Source organism: Leptopilina heterotoma, unplaced genomic scaffold, assembly GCF_015476425.1.
Source record: "Leptopilina heterotoma isolate Lh14 unplaced genomic scaffold, ASM1547642v1 Lhet_108, whole genome shotgun sequence".
In the NCBI taxonomy this organism is placed as follows: domain Eukaryota; kingdom Metazoa; phylum Arthropoda; class Insecta; order Hymenoptera; family Figitidae; genus Leptopilina; species Leptopilina heterotoma.
This window is the reverse complement of record NW_025110825.1, coordinates 542,483-562,193: the sequence shown is the minus strand read 5'-3', so window position 1 is coordinate 562,193 and position 19,711 is coordinate 542,483. Positions and strand designations below refer to the sequence as shown.

Here is a 19,711-nt window from a genome sequence, read left to right as displayed (position 1 = left end):
AATTTAGATTTTCAAAGATTTTAATTTGAAACCTTTTCAAAATTCAATTATTTCTGAAAATTCACGCTATAATACTTTTAATATTCAATTATTATTTAAAATTTAAATTGAAATTAATTTTTAAATCAATTCTTATTAGAACATTTTACGAGAATTCAATTATTTAAATACAAAAATAAATAATTTATTGAATAATTGAATATTTATATTCAACAATTTGTTTGAATTTTAACAACAAATTTTAAAATAACTGAATTCTTTCGACGAATTTTAATAAAATTTTTATGAATTATTCAATTTTTCGAGGAATTTGATTAAAATTGTATTAAAAATAATTGAAATTCTGCGATGAGTTTTATTATTTTCGAAAATAATTGAATTTCTTAGAAAGAATGTTATTATTTATGAAAATAATTGAATTATTGAAAATAAAATAAAAAATTTGTAAATAATAATTGAATTCTCTTGAAAATTTTTTATTAAAATTGTAAATATTAAAAATCATTGAATTCAGGAAAATTTTTGAAAATAATTGAAATTTTGTCAAGAATTTTATTAAAATTTTCAAAAATAATTGAATTTTGGAGAAGAAGTTTATTAATAATTGTAAAGATAATTGAAATTTTTACGAGAATTTTTAAAAATTATGGAACCTAATTGAATTTTTACGAGAAATTTTACTACATTTGAAAATAATTGAATTTCTAATAAGAATTTAATCATTTATAAAAATAATTGAATCTCTGTAAACAAATTTAATTATTTATAAAAATAATGGAATTATTGCGAAGAAATTTTTTAACAAATTTGTAAATAATTGAATTCTTTTGTACATTTTTATTAAAATAGTAGATATTAAAAATTATTGAATAGAGGCAAATTTTTGAAAATAATTTAATTTCAGAGAAGAATTTTATTATTTTTAAAAATAATTGAATTTCAGAGAAAAATTTTTAATATTTATTGGAAAGATAATTGCAATTTTTACGAGAATTTAAAAAAATTTTGAAACAAAATTGAATTTTTACGAAGAATTTTACTACATTTGAAAATAATTGAATTCCTAAAATGAATTTTATTATTTATAACAATAATTAAATCTCTGTACTCAAATTTATTATTTACGAAAATAGTGGAATTATTGCGAAGAAATTTTGTAACAAATTTGTAAATAATTGAATTCTTGTGAAATTTTTACTATTTATGAAAATAACTTAATGTTTTCATAGAATTTTATTAAAATTTTTGTTAAATAATTGAATTCTTTTGTAAATTTTTATTAAAATAGTAAATATTGAAAATCATTGGGTTGAGGCAAATTTTCAAAAATAATTGAAAAAATTGCCAAAAATTTTATTAAAATTTTCAAAAATAATTGAATTTGTGAGAAGAATTTTACTATTTATAACAATAATTGAAAGTTTGACGATAACTTTTTAAAATTTTTTAACACAATTGAATTTCAGCGAAGAGTTTTATTACTTTTGAAGTTTTGATAATAATTGAATTCCTAATACGAATTTTATTATTTATAAAAATAATTGAACCTCTGTAAACAAATTTATTATTTATAAAAATAATGGAATTTTTGCAAAGAAATTTTGTTACTAATCTGTAAATAATTGAATTCCTGCAAAAAATAATAAAATAATTAAATGTTTGCGTAGAATTTAATTAAAATTTTTTTTTTAAATAATTGAATTCTTTCGTAAATTTTTATTAAAATAGTAGATATTAAAAATCATTGAATAGAGGCAAATTTTTAAAAATAATTGAATTTTAGAAAAGAATTTTATTATTTTTAAAGATAATTGAAATTTTGATGAGAAATTTTTTCAATTTTTGAAAATAATTGAATTTCAGAGAAGAATTTTATTATTTTTAAAGATAATTGAAATTTTGATAAGAATTTTTTTTAATCTTTGGAAATAATTGAATTTGCTTGTTTATTTTTATTTTTCTACAGAAAAAACATCAGGATGATAATAAAAATAAAGAGTATAAACAAAAAAATATTTTTTTTTTTGTAACAATTTTTCGTATTTCTTTTTTATTTTCCTGGATTTTTTTTTTATTATTTTTTTTATTTATTTACTATTTTTTTGTTCATGATTTATGAGGTACACTGAAATTTATTCGTTTTTCTGACATGAGTATAAGAAACGATAGAAAAGAGGGAAACGAGTAATGATTATAATTTATTCGTTGACTTTTTCTTCTTTCCTTTTCTTTTCTTTTTTTGTTTTTTTGTTTTTTATTATAAGATGACAAGAAATGCAGTTTTTCGACATTTCTCGAGTTAATTATACATAATGTGCATTGCTTTCCCAAGTATTATATAGGCGTTTTTATTAATTCAAAGTTATTTTCTTATGGCACGAATATATATATGTGAAAATAAATAGTCATAAAGTAGGTAGTCAATGAAACTTAAGCTCGCGCACAAAATGAATCTTCATTCCATGTGAGCTATTCGTAAATTGCAATTCTCATACGTAAAATTATAGGTACTTATATATACATCTACGAGTTTGTACTCTGCTGTATAGCCTTGAACCTAGAATAACCTCTGGCCGCATACCATGCAACAAGCATCGTCGCATTACACCGAATCATATATTGTATATATATATTTAAATTGCAAAAAATTTTTATGCAAAGAAATTCTTAATTTTCAAAGAGAAAACTAGAAAAGAAGAAAGAGGAATCAAAGGACAAAATATTTTCCTTTCTGTTATTATTGGATAAGCTTTTTAATCCATTTTCTCTTTTTCTTAGATATAGAAATTTTTCTCAAAAGTTTTTAAAGATAAAAAATATTTTCTTTAAAAAAATTTTTTTTTGTCATTTAAAAATGCAATGGAATTGTTGTTCTATTTTACTATCGTAGAAGGACCATTTTTACTTCGTTATTTTTCAATTAGCTTCGGGATATATTTAAATACAATCCAGTATTGTAGAAACACATTTATTTACTAAAAATTGCGTGTGTCGTGGTTACTTGGCTAAGTCATCGGACCGTGACATTATAACGTCGTACGTTCGAATCCCGGCGCTTGATAAGTTTTTTTTTACTTATTATTATGTATATATTAAATTGTTCATTATTACTTATTTATTATTTATTTATTTTATTTATTTACACTATTTTTTATACTATTTTTAGTACTATTTTATTTATACTATTTTTAAAGTAACGTTTGCTTCCCTTGTTACGGTTTAGACCTAAAATTTCCAAGTCAGTTACAATAAAATTGTAAATTTAAATTACAATAAAAAATATTTACTATATTGTAATTTATCTTTAAATAAACGTTTTGTTGCGCATTTACAATTTGGTCCTAAATTCTGATCGTAGTGTTTTGTTTTCTTTTGTCTAATTAATTATGACCTAAATTTTACATTTTGGTGACTCAGAAATTAATTTAAGAATAAAAGAAAATCGTCATCGACTGGAAAAAGATAACATTTAGACTAAATTTCCACTGAATTATACAAATCTAAATTTAATAATAAAATCACGGAAATTACGTAGAAGTATTTAAGTATCGTTAGTGAGTAATAGCAAACAAGAGAGCGGTTGAAGGCCAGTATTTAAATTGGATCTTGCGCATAAACTCTACTATAAATTGACTACCAAGTACCAACACTTGTGAACAATTCATTTTAGAATAAAAAGTGCCAGAAAAAGGTTCCTTTTTGTATTTTGCAATAAAATAATTTTTTTGGTATTCAAAAAAAAAAACAAAATATTCATCATGAAGAATTTGAGAATCTTTTTAATTTCTATCCTATTCTGTGCTACCGTGAATGCAGGTAAAATAAATATTTTATCATTTTTCTTTTTATTTTAAAAAAAGTAGTTTAAAAATTATTTGAAAAATTTAACATTTTTATGAAAATTGTCCTAGACTTTTTCTTTTTTTTATTCTTTCTTTTCATTTTTTTATACTTTGAAATGCTAATAAATGAAAAAAAAAATTAATAAATGAGAGAAAATTTTACTTATTTCCTAAAACTTTTCCTTATTTTTTTTTTTTTTACTTTTTATTTTTTATAATTTGAAATATTAATAAATGAGAGAAAATTTACTTATTTCCTAGACTTTTTCTTATTTTTCTTATTTCTTTTCATTTTTTTATATTTCGAAATATTAATAAATGAAAAAATCAATAAATGGGAAAAATTTTACTTTTTTTAAAATCAATGCTCGTAAGTAAATGAATAAATTAATATTTAATAAAACTTTATCATTATGTTTAATACAGATTTTTGGTCGGATTTTGATAAAAAGTTCGAAAATATGGGAAAAAAACATGCAGAAGAGGAGGCAAAATCGATTGCAAGGGGTGTGCATATTAGAATCAACAATAATAAACTTAATTTCGATGAAAATAATATTTTACGAACAGCTGCATTAATAGAAAATGGAAATCCACCAGATAATGTTCAATCAAAATCAACTTCTCTTACAACGGTAATGTGTTAAAAAAATGTCTCTATTTCGAATGGAAACTATTTTTTCTGATGGAAATTTTTTTTTAATGAAAAATATTTTTTCCAATTAAATTATTTTTTTTAACTGAAATAACATTTTTTCCAATGAGAATACATTTTTTGAAAATGTTTTTTTTAATTACAAAATTCAAATTTTTATTATACCAAGAGAAATTAATATAAAATCTTTTTTTTTATTAAAAAATTACAATCATAAAAATTAAAAAAAATATTCTTAATTACTAATTAGGTTTTTTTAAATTATGTTTTCGATTTCTCTAAAATTTTTATCCTTTATACTATATAGAAAATAATTATATTTTTTTTTTTTACTAAAGAAAAGAACTATGTTTTTCTACTATATTTTTGTTAACTTATTTTTTTATTGAACTATGTAAAATAAAGTATTACAATAATAATGAAATAATAAATAATAAATGCAGTAAATTGTAATTTGAAATTGAATTCTGTTCAATTAATAATAAATAATACAATTAATGATTATTAAATCAATTAATAATTAATAATTAAATTAATAATTAATAATTCAATTAATAATTAATAATTCAATTAATAATAATTAATTCAATTTGTAATTTAATTAATAATAAAAAATTAAATTAAAATTCAACTTATTATGTAAAATACAATATACAATTAACAATTACTAATTAAATGATAATAATTGTTTTAATATAATAAAAATTTTAGACCGTCAGGGGTAAGCAAGTGACAGTTAGTATGACAATGTTTTCAACGGGAAACAGTGATGAGGGCGCTATTCACGCTGTGAAAACTATTTACGAAGATGGACAAAAGAAACAACCATCGATAAACACATTTTCATGGGATGCCAATGGAACAAAAACTATCCAAAAAAATGGTGGTTCAATGAATGTAATTAGTAATGGAGGTTCATCTATTAGTATTGCCTAAAATACTAATTTTGTGCCAAAACAAATATTTCACTGATCGAAATATAAATTTTTATTAATATTAATTAACATTTAATATTTTCGTCAATTAAAAGAATTCAATAAAATATTTTCAATCTGCCATGGAAAAAAAACTACAAAATAAATTATTCATTAAAAAGATTATATTCTAATAAAAATTAATAAAATTACTCTCTATTTTAAATCTGTTCTAAATATTCTGTAAACATTTTAATGTAACAAATAAAAATTTAAAAAACGTTTAAATTAAATACATTTGTCACAGAAATTAATTTATTATTTTATACACTTACTAAAATAAACTGACATTAAAATACTTTCCAGCCAAAGAAATTCTAGGAATTTTTTACTAAGGTGTCAATAAATTATTTATTTACACCTTTAGTAAAATAAATAAATAAAAATTTCCTTTATTTATTTTTCTACTTTTTATTTTATATATTATTAAAAAGTAATTATTCATTAAAAAGTATGAAGTCATATTACGAACGAATTAATATTTTATAGTTAATAATTTATTATTTTTTTATAATTTATATAATTTTTTATTTATATTTTATAATTTTCTTCATTCATTTTTCTATATATAATTTTATCAATTTTATTAATAATTATTAATCATTGTGAAATATAAAATAATATTACAAACGAATTAATATTTTATTTTCTAAGTGAATTTAAAATTATCTGAGTTAAGATTATATTACACAGAAACTATTGCGTGATTATATTAAATTAACAATTAAATAGTGATCATATTGAACTGAGCTCCAAAAAAAAGATTTTATTATTCTGACAATTGAAACAAAGTTCAATTGTCGTTGAATTTTATATAAACATTTTTAATTTTTAAAAGAATTTCCCTATATATTCAAAAAAATGTAATTAAAATTTTTTAAACGATTAATTTTTTTATAATTTCTAAATTAAATTATTTTTACTGGAATAATTTTTGTTTAATAAATATATAAATATTTTATTTTACCCTTGGAATTAAGATTTTTAATAATTTTAATTAAAAAGCTTTAAAGAAATTTATCTATTTCTAAAAATTATAACGCATTTTTAATATTAAATTTTAATCTAAAATTGTGACTGAAATTCATTTTCAAATCAATTTTTTTTTAGAAAGTTCCACAAAATTTCACTTATTTAAATATAAAAATAAATAATTAATAGAATAATTGATTATTTCTTAAAATTAAATAAGAATTTTATCATCATTTTTAAAAATAAGTAAATTCCCAATTCTTTAAAACTTTTAAAAATATTTGAATTGTTTTGAAGAATTTCTTTGAATTTTTTTTTTAATAATCCGGTTTGTTAAAAATTTATAATTAATAATTTTGTTATTAAAGTTTATTAAAATATTGTTAAAAAATTAAATTCTTTTCGAAGTTGAGTTTTATCAAATTTTTCGAAAATAATTAAATTCGTTTGACTAAATTCTTTAAACCTATGAAAAAAAACTAATTTTTTTAAAAAAAATTTAGTTTTTATTTAAATTTTGAAAGTATAATTAAATTTTTTCAAAGAATTTCTCTCAAAGTTTTTAAAATAATCGTTTTTTGTTAATAATTGTAAATAAAAAGTTTTATTAAAATTTTGAAGAAATAATTAAATTCTTGATAAGAATTTTTTTTTTTATTTTTCTTTAAATCTTTTGAAAATAATGTATGTTTTTTTCTAAATAATTTTAAATAAAAATTTTAAACGTACTTATACGAAGAATTTCTCATAATTTCTGAAAATAATAGCGTTTGTTAGTTATTGGAATTAAAAATTTTATTAGAATTTTTAATAATAATTCTTTTATTTCTATTTCAACTGTTCTTGAAAGTATCAAATTGATAACAACAATTTGGAAGAGCTATTTTTTATTTGATCCACATTTTTTTTTTTTTTTATTAATTCGTTGCAATTTGATGCTTTTAAGTTAACAGTGTATACTAATTTTGATAAATATTCATATACTTAATTGTTTAAAATCTTTAAAATATTTATTTTCTTTTTCGTATTTTAATTTTTAATTTAATTATTAAATTTTTTACGTTAAATTTTCTGAAAAGAATATGAAATATTATTAAAGAAAAAAAAATAATTTTTTTTTCTTTCTAATAAGAAATGTGGGAAAATCTTATGTTAAGAGAATAAAAGGGGTGGTTTATTTGCAAATAAAAGCGTAGATAAGTATGTAAGAAAATTGAAAGAGGAGAGATGGGTGGAGGGGGGGGGGGAGGGAGTTATGGATGGATGAAGAAATAACAAGTCGTGGGGTTAAGAACTTGAATTAGCATCGTTAGTGAATAACTATAGTGCCAATTAGTGTTGCCAATATATGCTTGTGTTTCTCTGTTCTCCATATAGTTGAAGAGAGAAAAAGAGAGAGATGAGGGGGGGGGGTTGTAATTTATGCGTAAGTTATGCCGGAGGTCCTGCAGCAGCGATTACCTTGAGTAAATGAGACTTGGGGCCCAAGACATTGCAAATCATCAAGCGCTTTATTCACTCACCCTCCCCCCCCCTTTTGTCCAGAAATCACCCTTCACTTTTCAACCATCACTCGATCCCTCGTCACATTATTCACTTATTTTGTATTTTTTTTTTTTTTTTTATTTCTTTATTCTCTTTGCGTTGCATATATAATGTAATTGACTCTCAAATCAAAAATGTCCATAGTAATAATCTTTTTTTTTAATTTAATAATTGAGTTAAAAAAAATATACTCAGGATATTGTAAATTTTCTGCTTTTATTTATTTTTATTTTTTATTGTCAATTTTCTGTTTCTATATTTTTTTTTTTTGTTATCAAATGTGTACTTTTAATAAAAATTCCTAATTTTTCCCCGAACTCCCTATGTCAGAATATATGATTATTATAATTATAATAATATTAAAACTATATATTCCAATTCATATTTTATTTTTATAAAAGAAAATTTTAATTAAAAATTTTTACTTTCTATTATTTTTAAAATTGCTGATTTTATTTAAAAAAAAGTGAGTGAGAAGTCAGCCGCTTGCGAATTGTTCCTAGTTATTATAATTATTAATTATAATTATAATAATTATTATAATTATTAATTATAATTATAATAATTATTATTATTTTACTATAATAATAATTATTTATTATTATTATTATTTTATTATTCTTTTATTATAATTATTATTGCAGTTCTATTTTCTTTGTAGATTGTCCGTATTTGATCGATATTCTTTTTTTCATTTTCTCTTTGTAATTTTCTTCAAATATATTTATATATATGTGTCATTAAAAGTTACTCTCGAATTTTAATGCAAAGTATATTCAAACGTTTATATAGATATAATTATAAAGGATAAAAAAAGGGTTCATTAAATTTATAATTATCAAGAAAAATTTTTAATTGGAAAAAATGTTTTCTTTTTGAAAAAAGAACGTTTTAAATGAAAAAAAAAAAATTCTCAAGCACTGGTTCAGAATAAATAATTTTCTTTTTATTCGAGATAATTAAAAGTTTATGTGTAAATTTCTTTACTTGGTTCAAAAAAAGAAAAAAATAGGAAAATTGCATTTGTCTGACTTCGTTTCCCGGTATAACAAGAGAGAGAGAGAGCGAGACTCTCCTCGGAAATCACGTGAAAATACTTTTCGTGGAGAATGAAGTCTAAATGCAAAGCTAATTTTTGTTAGAGAGAAAAGACAAGAGAATTTTTTTTTTTCCATGGAAATGTACAAATGTGACACATTTAAATTCATAAACTTCACTTGCTTTTTTTTTAAAATCCCTTCTTTTTGTTCGTAAATTTAATACCATTGTCAAGGCATGAAAAGACTTTTTTATTCCTAAAAAAAAGTGAATATATAAATATTAATTAAAACACCCGAGAAAAAAAATATAAATTAAAATTTTTTTTTTGTTTCAACTATCAATTCTCTTTCTATAAAAGAATTATTAAAATACAAATTGAAATTTGTAGAGAAAAAAAAAAATTGAAGAAAATAACAATCACAGAAAAAAATGTTTTTTTTCCCCACAATAATCCATTTCGAGTTGAGAGAGATTCAATAAAAGAATATTTTTCTCTGAGCTCTCAAACAAAAATTCAATTTCAGAAACAATTTCGCGCAATAATTATCGACATCAAAATAAATTGGATTTGTCTCGAGGTTGAATTTTATTTTTAATATTGCCGCCCGTCCAAACGCGCGGGGTTTATTTTATTGTCGACGAATTGCCAAAATAGAGAGAAAACTAGAAACGTCAGAGGAAAAAACAGAGAGAAAGAGAGAAAAAAAATTTATTTAATACAATAAAAAAAAACTCCAAACACGGAATTGGATTTTCCTTCTGGATTTCGTCCAAGACGTTTCTATTAGATGTTGACTTTCCAACCATGAATGACGAACTGTGGTTTTATATTGCGATTTAAATTTTTATATATTTAAAAAAACTATTTTTCTTTTAAAATTTGTTTAATTTCACTCTAAGAAATTCAAATTAATTGAAAATTTACTAATTTTTGAATCAATAAAGAATAAAGTCAGATAAGATTGGACATTAAATTTTTTTTTCGAATATTAATTCATTGGAGATAATGATTTACATTTGACAATTAAAATAATGTAAACTATTAAAAAGAAAAATTAATTTCATTCAAAAGTTGTTCAAAATTTTTTCATTTAATATTTCAAACTTCAAAGTATTTAAAAAAATGAAAACTTAGAATAAAAATAAGAAAAATCTATGAAGTAAGTAACATTTCTCTCATTTATTTATTTTTTATTATTAATATTTTGAATTATAAAAGATGAAAAGAAAAATTAAGAAATAAGTAAAATTTTTTCCCAATTATAAAATATTTTTAATTAAAGAAAAAAAAAGAGAGAAAGAAAGAAAAATTCTAAGAAACAATATAATAGAAACGGAACGGTTGTTTAATTTCTTTAAAGTTTAAAAAAGAAATAAAGATGAAAAAAGAAATTAATTTATCTAATTTCTTTTGCTTACATTAATTATTTCTGTTCTTTTTCTTTTATTAATTGTGTAATTTCTATTTTTGTTAATTACGTAATTTATAATTTATTTTTTTCTCTCGAATGGATTGGATTTTTTCGACCTTTTTTACTAAACGAAAAAAAAAAAAAATTCGAAATAAGCTCTTAAACATTTTGGTTAGTGCACATAATTTATTTTTTATTTTTTATTTTATTTATTACTTATTTTTTTAATTTATTTTTTTTTTTTGAGATTAAAAAATGTTCAATTAAGGCCATTATGTAATTACAAAAGTGAGGTATGCGAGGCAAAGAAACAAATCACAAGAACTTGCATGTACCATTAGGTTAAGCACTTAGTTTGTTAAGCTGAAGATTTATTTTCCTCTTTCATATTCCTTGTTTTCTCAATTCTATAATAACTCTTGATGATTTATGTCCGGTTTTGACAATGTTAAATGAATTTATTTCCTGATCAAGAGGTTTATTGTCTGACAACCATATTTAATACATAACGACATGACAAACACACGTCCCATTAATTTCCAATTTATGTTTATGTACATATATAATATTATTATTAATATATCTATATAGACATATAATTACTAATGAAGCGACGGACAAAGACACCAAAAACTTTTCCCTCTAAATTATCAGCGTAACCATAAAATGCAATTATTATACGACGTAATTCCGAATATATGAGAAATTTCAACTGAAAATTAGGGAAATTTAATTAAAAACTAACTTTAAGGGAGGTTTCATAAATACCTTTAGAAGGTTATTAATAAAATTCTTTTTCAAATGAATTTATTTTTTTTTTAGGTAAAAAATTAAAAGTGGCTGATATTGTAGAATTGCTATAATATTTAGGAATTTCAATTGTATTAGTTTATTATTGGAAACATTAAAGATAAAAGATTTAATAGTAATAAATAATAAATAATTTAATAAAGATTTAATAGTTTTAACCTTTTAAATTTTGTTCTTAATTTTTTAAATTTTAATAGTTAATTAATAGTGTTAATTGATATAAGGAACAATTTTTATTTTGTTTTATAAGAAAATAAAAACTACATATTTGGAATTGTAGAATGACTATAATATATGGTAATTTCAATTATTAGTTTGTTAATAAATACAGATTTAATATTTTTAACTTTTAAGTTTTAGAAGTTTATCTATAGTATTAATTAATAAGCAACAATTCTTATTTTGTTTTATAAGAAAATAAAAACTATTTGGTATTGTAGAATGACTATAATATACAGTACCTAAATTTCAAATAGTTGTTTATTAATAAATACAGATTTAATATTTTTTGACTTTTAAGTTTTAACTGTTTATCAATAGTCTTAATTAATAAAAAAACAATTTCCATTTTGTTGTACAGTAAACTAAAAACTATTTGGTATTGTAGAATGACTATAATATACAGTAAATTTCAAATAGTAGTTTATTAATGAAAAACGGATTCAATAGTTTATTAATGATATTAATTAATAAAAAAAAACACTCTTGGTTTTTTATTATATTTTTTTTAATAACAGAATTCAAATTTGGACCTAAAATAGGTCAAAATTTTGTTATTAAATATTTCCAATGCATTAAATTTCAGTGTGAATTTGCGACGTACACTCAACTTCAAAGGTTCACGTCTCTTTGAAAGGAACTTTTTTTTACTTCAAAACAGAGACAATTTCTATTTGAACACAGAGAAAGAGAGAAAACTAAAAAAATCAATCTGAAAATGCATCTTAATGGACGTAGTGTCATTAGCATAAAAGTATGCAAACTTTTCTTTTTTTTCTTCTGTTTTGCAAAACTTTCATTTTTTTTCTTTTGTAAAAAACGACTATTAATTAATTATTAACTATTATTTAATTAAATTTACTATTTATTTCATATTGTAAATTTCTTACGATCATTAAGGAATAAATTTCAATTAATAAAAATGTTTACTAATTTGAATTAGTAAATTTTATTAATAAATTAGTAAAAATTACTATTTTTAGCAAAATATACTAATAAATTAGTAGAAATTACTATTTTTTAGCAAAATTTACTACCAAGTTACTAGAAATTACTATTATAGCAAAATTTACTAATATGTTAGTAGAAATTACTATTTATTAGCAAAACTTACTGATAAATTAGTAGAAATTACTAATTTTCTAACGGAATTTACTAATTCAAAAGCCAAAAGTCAGCAAATTTAGAGAATAAAATTTTCGTATTGTAAATTTTTTACGACCATTAAAGACTAAATTTGAATTATTAAAAATGTTTACAAATTTGAACTAGTAAATTTTACTAATGAATTAGTAAACATTACTATTTATTAGCAAAATTTACTACCAAGTTACTAGAAATTACTATTATAGCAAAATTTACTAATATGTTAGTAGAAACTACTATTTTTAGCTAAATTTACTAATAAATTAGTAGAAATTACTATTTATTAACAAAATTTATGAATAAAATAGTAGAAATTGTTATTTATTAGCAAAATTTACTGCCAAGTTAGTGGAAATTACTATTTTTAGCAAAATTTACTAATAAATTAGTAGAAATTACCAATTATTACTATTTATTAGTAAAATTTACTGATAAATTAGTGGAAATTACTATTTTTTAACAAAATTTACTAATTCAAAAGCAAAAAGTCAGCAAATTTAGAGAATAAAATTTTCATATTGTAAATTCTTTGCGACCATTAAGGACTAAACTTGAATTGTTAAAAATATTTACTAATTTGAATTAGTATATTTTATTAATAAATTAGCAAAAATTATTATTTATTAGCAAAATTTACTAATAAATTAATAGAAATTACCATTTACTAGCAAAATTTACTAATAAATTATTATTAAAAATTACTATCTTTTACCAAAATTTACTAATAAATTAATAGAAATCACTATTTATTAGCAAAATTTACTAATAAATTGGTGGAAATTACAATTTTTTTAGCGAAATTTACTAATTCAAAAGCAAAAAGTCAGACAAATTTAGACAGTAAAATTTGATAAAAGAATACAAACGCAATTTAATAAATATTCCATTGTAGAAACACCCTAAATGTGATGGTGTCTACTAAAGTTCATTGTCGTTTCAGCATAATAAATTAATATAATTATAAATATATATTTAATTTAATCAAAATGCCAAACATAAGTGTTTGTTCAAATATTTAATTGAAAAAAAATATGCATTACAAAGAATTTAGAATTTTTATTTTAAAATCTTATCTCGTTTAGTGATAATGTGAAAGCAGGTATAATATATTTTATCATTTAAGAAATTGGAAAAAACATTAATTTTTGATCTAAATTGTTTGATATGTTAATGTATGTGGAATAATAAAAGTGGAAAATTTTACATAGGTACACGTATCAATAAAATGAGTAAACAAAAGAGTGGTCGAAAAGTACTATTTAAATAAATTTAGGATTTATATAGTACTTAGTATTATTCTATTCTTAGTTGAGTTTGTTTCATTATTTTCAAGAAATTGTTTGTTTCATTCAATTTTCAAAAATATTTAAAATATTAATATTCATCATGGAGAATTTTGGAATATTTTTAATTTTTATTCTTCTCACTGCCAGCTTGAAAACAAGTAAAATATATATTATACATAAAAAATGGTTTCCTAAAATAAAATAAAAAAATAAAATAAAATTTATAAATTCAATAATAAATTAAATTATGTTTTATAGAATTTATAATTTATAATTAAAAATAAATTTAATTTCATTCAATTTAAAAACTTTAAAAATTGAATAAAAAAAATAAATTAAATAAAATCATGCAATAACAAATTAAGATTTTATTTTTACAATTCACAAATATTGTTGACGACAAACGAAATTTGAATTCTTTAAAAATAACTATAAATAGAAGCAATTTGTCAGGAGAGTATATTTTTTTTCTACACAATAACTATAAATTTTTTTTTTCCTACAGTAATGATAGAAGGGGAACAAAACAATATTAATGGGTCAAATAATAATACGACAGAAAATTATGAAGAAATTCTAAAAACAGCACAACTAATAGAAAATGGAAATCCTCCCAGTGAATTAAAATCAAACAAAACTTCGCATACTATGGTAATTTTTTTTCCTTTCAATAAATAATATTCACTTTTTCATTATCTTTACTATTTAAAGAGATATTTTTTCATTATAATATTTTTTTACTATTTTCATTATTTTTTCCAATACGCTATTTTTATTAATTTTATGATTACTTTTCTAATACATTATTTTATTATTATTATTATTATTATTATTATTATTATTTTATTATTTTTCTAATAGATTGTTTTAGTAATATTTCTATTTTTTTAAATATTTTATTCATAGTTTTATTGGTTTTCTGTTGATATATTTTTTATTACTATTTTTATTTTATTTCTTTCTTTTATTATTTAGCTACGAAAAATTATATTTTTTTCAAAACAATTTTCAATACAGTTTTATTTTTATTATATTATAATCGAATTATTATGTAATTATTAATTATTATCGATAATTAAAATATAAATGTATTAAAAAATGTATAATATATAATTCACCAAAAATAATTTTTATCTGGAATTTCTGGGCGTTGGGGATCGAACCACTGACCCTAATGTTCCACTCACTAATTCACGTGCCTTAACGACTACGGCCATAGCCCATTATATATTATAATGTTATATTATATAAAAATTAATAACATTATGATGAAAAATTGTAAATACAGTAATATAATAATAAAAAATAAAAAAATAATAATAATAATAATAATAATAATAATAATAATTAATGTTTAAAAAATGTTAAAAGTAGGATGAAACGAAAGTGAAATATTTCGATTTTTAAATAAATTTAATCATTAAAATTAAAAATTTTAGAATTTCGGTAGTCACAGTAACAGTAACCTCACAGTAACAACTATAAACTACTCAGTTGGAAATGATACGGAAGGCGCTGTTTATACTGTCCGAACTGTCTATCATAAATCAGTGAAGCGAGGTGCGTTAATATCAATTTCTAAATGGAATTCCAATGGGAAGATAGAAACTCATGAATTTGAAGGAAAATAAAACTGACAATATTTTTGTAAATCAATTCTTAGCAATAATAACTTAATATATTCAAAATTCACACTGCCAAGAGAATGAAACAAAATATTTAGGTCAACACCTCAGGTATATGTGTGGCACGAACAAAGGTTACTTTAAAATTTTTTAACAAAAATTTACAGAATTTTTTTTTTTTTTTTGTACGTTTAAATTAAAAATATTAGGAACTTCGATTTTTGTAAAAAAAAATTTAATAATTCAAATTCTTCTGAAATAAGTTAAATTTTTAAATATATATTTAATGAATTATTAAAAATAATGAATTTATTCTAATTCCTTCTTCGCAATAAATTAATTATTTTCATAAATAACAAAAATTTCGTAGGAATTAAAGTATTTACAAATTTTATCTGAATTTCTTCGCAATAATTCAATTATTTTCGCAAATATAATAAGACTCATAACAGAATTTCAATTATTTTTTTATTCAATATTTTAATCAAATTAAAAAAAAAGGTAATTACTTTTTTTTAACATTTTATTAAAATTCGTTTAAAAGAATTTAATTATTTAAAAAGTAGAAGATAAAATTCGTCATGAGAATTCAATTTTCAAAAACGCACAATTATTTAATAAATTATTTATTTTTGTATTTAAATCATTGAATTCTTGTAGAATTTTCAAGTAAAAAATAATTTAGGAATGCATTTCAGACTAAAATTTTAGTTAATAATAAAATAATTGAATATTATTAAAGCATAATTCAAATTCTTCTGAAATTAGTTAAATTTTTCAATATAAATTTAATTGATTATTAAAAAATAAAAATAATAATGAATTTATAGAAGAATTTTAGTTAAAAATACTTTTAAAAAATTCAATATCGGAGAAGTTATAAATGATTGTAGAAATTCAATTATTTTCAAAAGTAATAAAATTCATCTCAGAAATTAAATTATGGTAAAAAATTTAAAAAAAAAATTCTCGTCAAAATTTCAATTTCTTTTTGTATTTAAATAATTGAGTTGTAGAATTTTCTAATGAAAATTAATTTAAAAATGAATTTTAATTCAAATTGTAGATAATTGAATATTTAAAGCATTATAGCGTGAACTTTTAGAAAAAAAAAAGAATTTCAAAAAGGTTTGAATTAAAAATTTTTGAAAATTTTAATTCCTATGGAAAAGTAATAATAATAATTAAATATTTATTTAAAAAAGAAGTTATTGATGTTTTCGAATAATTTTCCAATTAGAGAAATTCGTAAATAAATGTATTAGAAAATTTTTTTAGTATCTAATAATTTTTATAGTGAATCAGAATATTCTTTAAGAGTTAGGAAAAAGTGAAAATCTTTTCTGAAAATCAGGAAAAAGTCAGGGAAAAACAAAATTAAATTTTTATGGCAATCCTGTTTTATTTTCCTTATGTTTTTATTTATTTAAATAAAAATAATTTTAATTATTATTATTATAATTTTTTAATTATTATTCTATTTTTCTTTCTGTTTCCATCGTCAATTATTTTCCAATTTTGTTTCGTTGTAAAGTTTTCTAATTTTCTCATTTTGTTTATCTTTTGATAATCTTTGAAATATATATAGTCATATAATCGATAATCGCGATTGATCTCGCGTGACAGTGAGTTTGCGTGATTTTAAACAAAGTAAAGTAATATATTGTTGAAAACAGGAGAATAGAGAGAGAGAGAGAGAGAGAGAGGGGGGGGTGTAAAACATTCTCTACTTGTTTCCTCTTCAGTTTATGAGTGTGTAAATGTGTATGTAAACGTCGTTTTAAGCGCACACTCACTGAAAAGAGAGAGAGGAGAGGAGAGCTCGTTAACCCTTTCGGGAATGTTCGATACTAAAACAATTCTTATCTAAGCAATTATCTCAAATTTTTTGTTTCTTATTGTTACGAAACTCAGTTAAAAAACTATTAAAGAAAATTATTTTTTCCACGTTACTCTCAATTTCTGAATTAGTGAAAATTAAGCCACTTTTATATTTTTTCTCTCTCAATAATTATGTATAAATATTTGCAAAGTATTTATTTTTAATTAAAGGGAATGAATTTACATCAATACAATCAATGAAAAAATAAAAATAATAAATAAAAATAAAATAAAAAAATAAATAAAAAAATAATTAAATAAAACTAATAAAATTAAAAAAAATTTTTTTTAAATTAAATAAAAAAAAGGGAAAGGGAAATTACATTCTGTCCGATTTAAAATTGAAATGACAATTATGAAATATATTTATTACGAAAACTACAATTGCTTATAATAATTATTATTATTTTTATGTTTTTATTGTTTTAATTTTTATATTTTTGTATTAAACTACAATTATAATTATTGACCAATTATTACGAATTGATAGATTATTATCTATTTATAGATAATATTTATTTATTATATTTTTATAATTATGATTATTTATTTATTACACAAATTATTATATTTTACTCTACATTAATTTTCCATTGATGATTATTCCTGGTCCAATATTATTATAGTATTTTGTCGAACTACCATTTTCATTCCAAGTTAATACACTTATCGAAACATCTTTCAGTTTTTCTTCATCATAAGTTGTTTTAACAGAGTAAATGGTACCTTCTGTATTTACACTTGTTGAAAAATATGTAGATTTTATTATGTAGGGCTTTCCTCGGATATTCTAAAATTTTTGTTAATTCATAAATTAAATTGAATTCTAAATTATTTTCCATCATTTTTTATTTTGAATTTTTCATTAAAAATCTGCAAATCATTTATATTTTTAATTTATCATCTAAAATACAAAATAATAATTTTTTTATTTTGAGTTTATTACAAAAAAATAAAAATCATTTTTTTATTTTGAATTTATTACCAAAAAAAAAAATAAGAAAATTTTTATTTTGAATTTATTACAAAAAAAAAGTAAGAAATTTTTTATTTTGTATTTATCATAAAAAAAATTATACAATTATAATCAATAAAATATTTTTTTCTGTTTTTATATGCCAATAAAATGATGTTCCTTGAAGTTAGCGTCGAAAATTGTTTTTAGAGATGAAAATATTTTAATTTTAATTTAATTTAATTTCTGATTAAAGAGTAGATAGATAAAGAAATTACCGTAGTAAAAGAAATTGTATTTGAATCAACATTGGCCGGTGGATTTCCATTTTCTATTTGTTGTGCTATTTTCAAAATTTCTTCCTTGTCTTGTATCACATTGTTTTGATTATTATTTATAATATTTGTATTTAATTTTTCCAATTCTACACTTCTACCCATTCTTTCCTGTTGTCTCAATCGTCCTCTTTCTTCTCTCAATCTTCCTATTTTTTCTCTAAAATTTCCTTCCTCTTCTCTTAATTTCCCTTCTGCTTCTCTCAATTTTCCTTCTTCTTCTCTCAATTTTCCAAAATATTCTCGTTTTTTCCCCTCTTTTTCCCTCAATTTTCCCCACTCCATCGCCGTATTTTGATGATTATAAAACCATTCATCATCGTCAAACATTTCATCTATCAGAGAAAATAATTAAATTGAAAAAAAAAAATTTTGAAAAATATTTTTCCTACTCTCTAAGTCTGAATTAATAGAAAGTCGCAAATTGAAATTAGTTTACAATTTATTCATGACTTTATTTAATATAAAAATATTAAAATATAAAAAAAAATATTAAAATATTAAATTAAAAATCGAAATTAAAAAAAAAAATATTTTATTTATTTTTTTGTAATTGAATATTTTTTATTAAATCAAAACTATAATAATTTTAATCAAAATATAATAAAATGTATTAAATCAAATTATTAGAATTTGAAAATAATTTTAACTCGATTTTTTCCAAATGAAACCAAAAAAAAACTATAAAATTTATTTTACCTGCTATAACACTGCCAAAGAAAAGAGCAGAAAGGAAAAATATCCCAAAGTTCTTCATGATAAATATTTCTTGTAATCAAATTCTTGAAAAATATAATTTTAATGAGACAAATTCACAAGAAACGACAAAAAATTAATGAACAATGATAAACGAAAGATTCGATTTAAATACTAAACGGACGAACTATTTCCTTATTTACTTTTCACTCATTACTCACTATTATTATGTTAATTTTTACAGTTTTATTATTCCACCTACACACACACAAATAGACAAATCAAACAATTTTAGAGAATAAAAAATAATTTTTTTT

General features: G+C 20.1%; 4 protein-coding genes across 5 annotated transcripts in view; 3 read left to right on the top strand and 1 right to left on the bottom strand.

Annotated features, from left to right (window-relative positions):
• Positions 1–19,711, top strand: part of LOC122502820 (TOX high mobility group box family member 3-like) — a 476,754-nt gene that overhangs the window by 31,296 nt on the left and 425,747 nt on the right. The window lies entirely within an intron of this gene.
• Positions 3,603–5,593, top strand: LOC122502855. Its single transcript, XM_043613159.1, has 3 exons — positions 3,603–3,816; positions 4,269–4,477; positions 5,209–5,593. The coding sequence occupies exons 1-3, from the start codon at positions 3,759–3,761 to the stop codon at positions 5,431–5,433; spliced, it is 492 nt and encodes a 163-aa protein (XP_043469094.1). The 5' UTR covers positions 3,603–3,758; the 3' UTR covers positions 5,434–5,593.
• On the top strand, positions 13,869–15,758 carry LOC122502863. Its single transcript, XM_043613171.1, has 3 exons — positions 13,869–14,060; positions 14,408–14,553; positions 15,342–15,758. Exons 1-3 carry the CDS (start codon positions 14,003–14,005, stop codon positions 15,531–15,533), a joined length of 396 nt encoding a protein of 131 aa, XP_043469106.1. The 5' UTR covers positions 13,869–14,002; the 3' UTR covers positions 15,534–15,758.
• Positions 17,892–19,552, bottom strand: LOC122502840. The gene is made up of 3 exons (XM_043613133.1): positions 19,398–19,552; positions 18,642–19,033; positions 17,892–18,198 (listed from the first exon to the last, which is right to left on the bottom strand). Exons 1-3 carry the CDS (start codon positions 19,453–19,455, stop codon positions 17,986–17,988), a joined length of 663 nt encoding a protein of 220 aa, XP_043469068.1. The 5' UTR covers positions 19,456–19,552; the 3' UTR covers positions 17,892–17,985.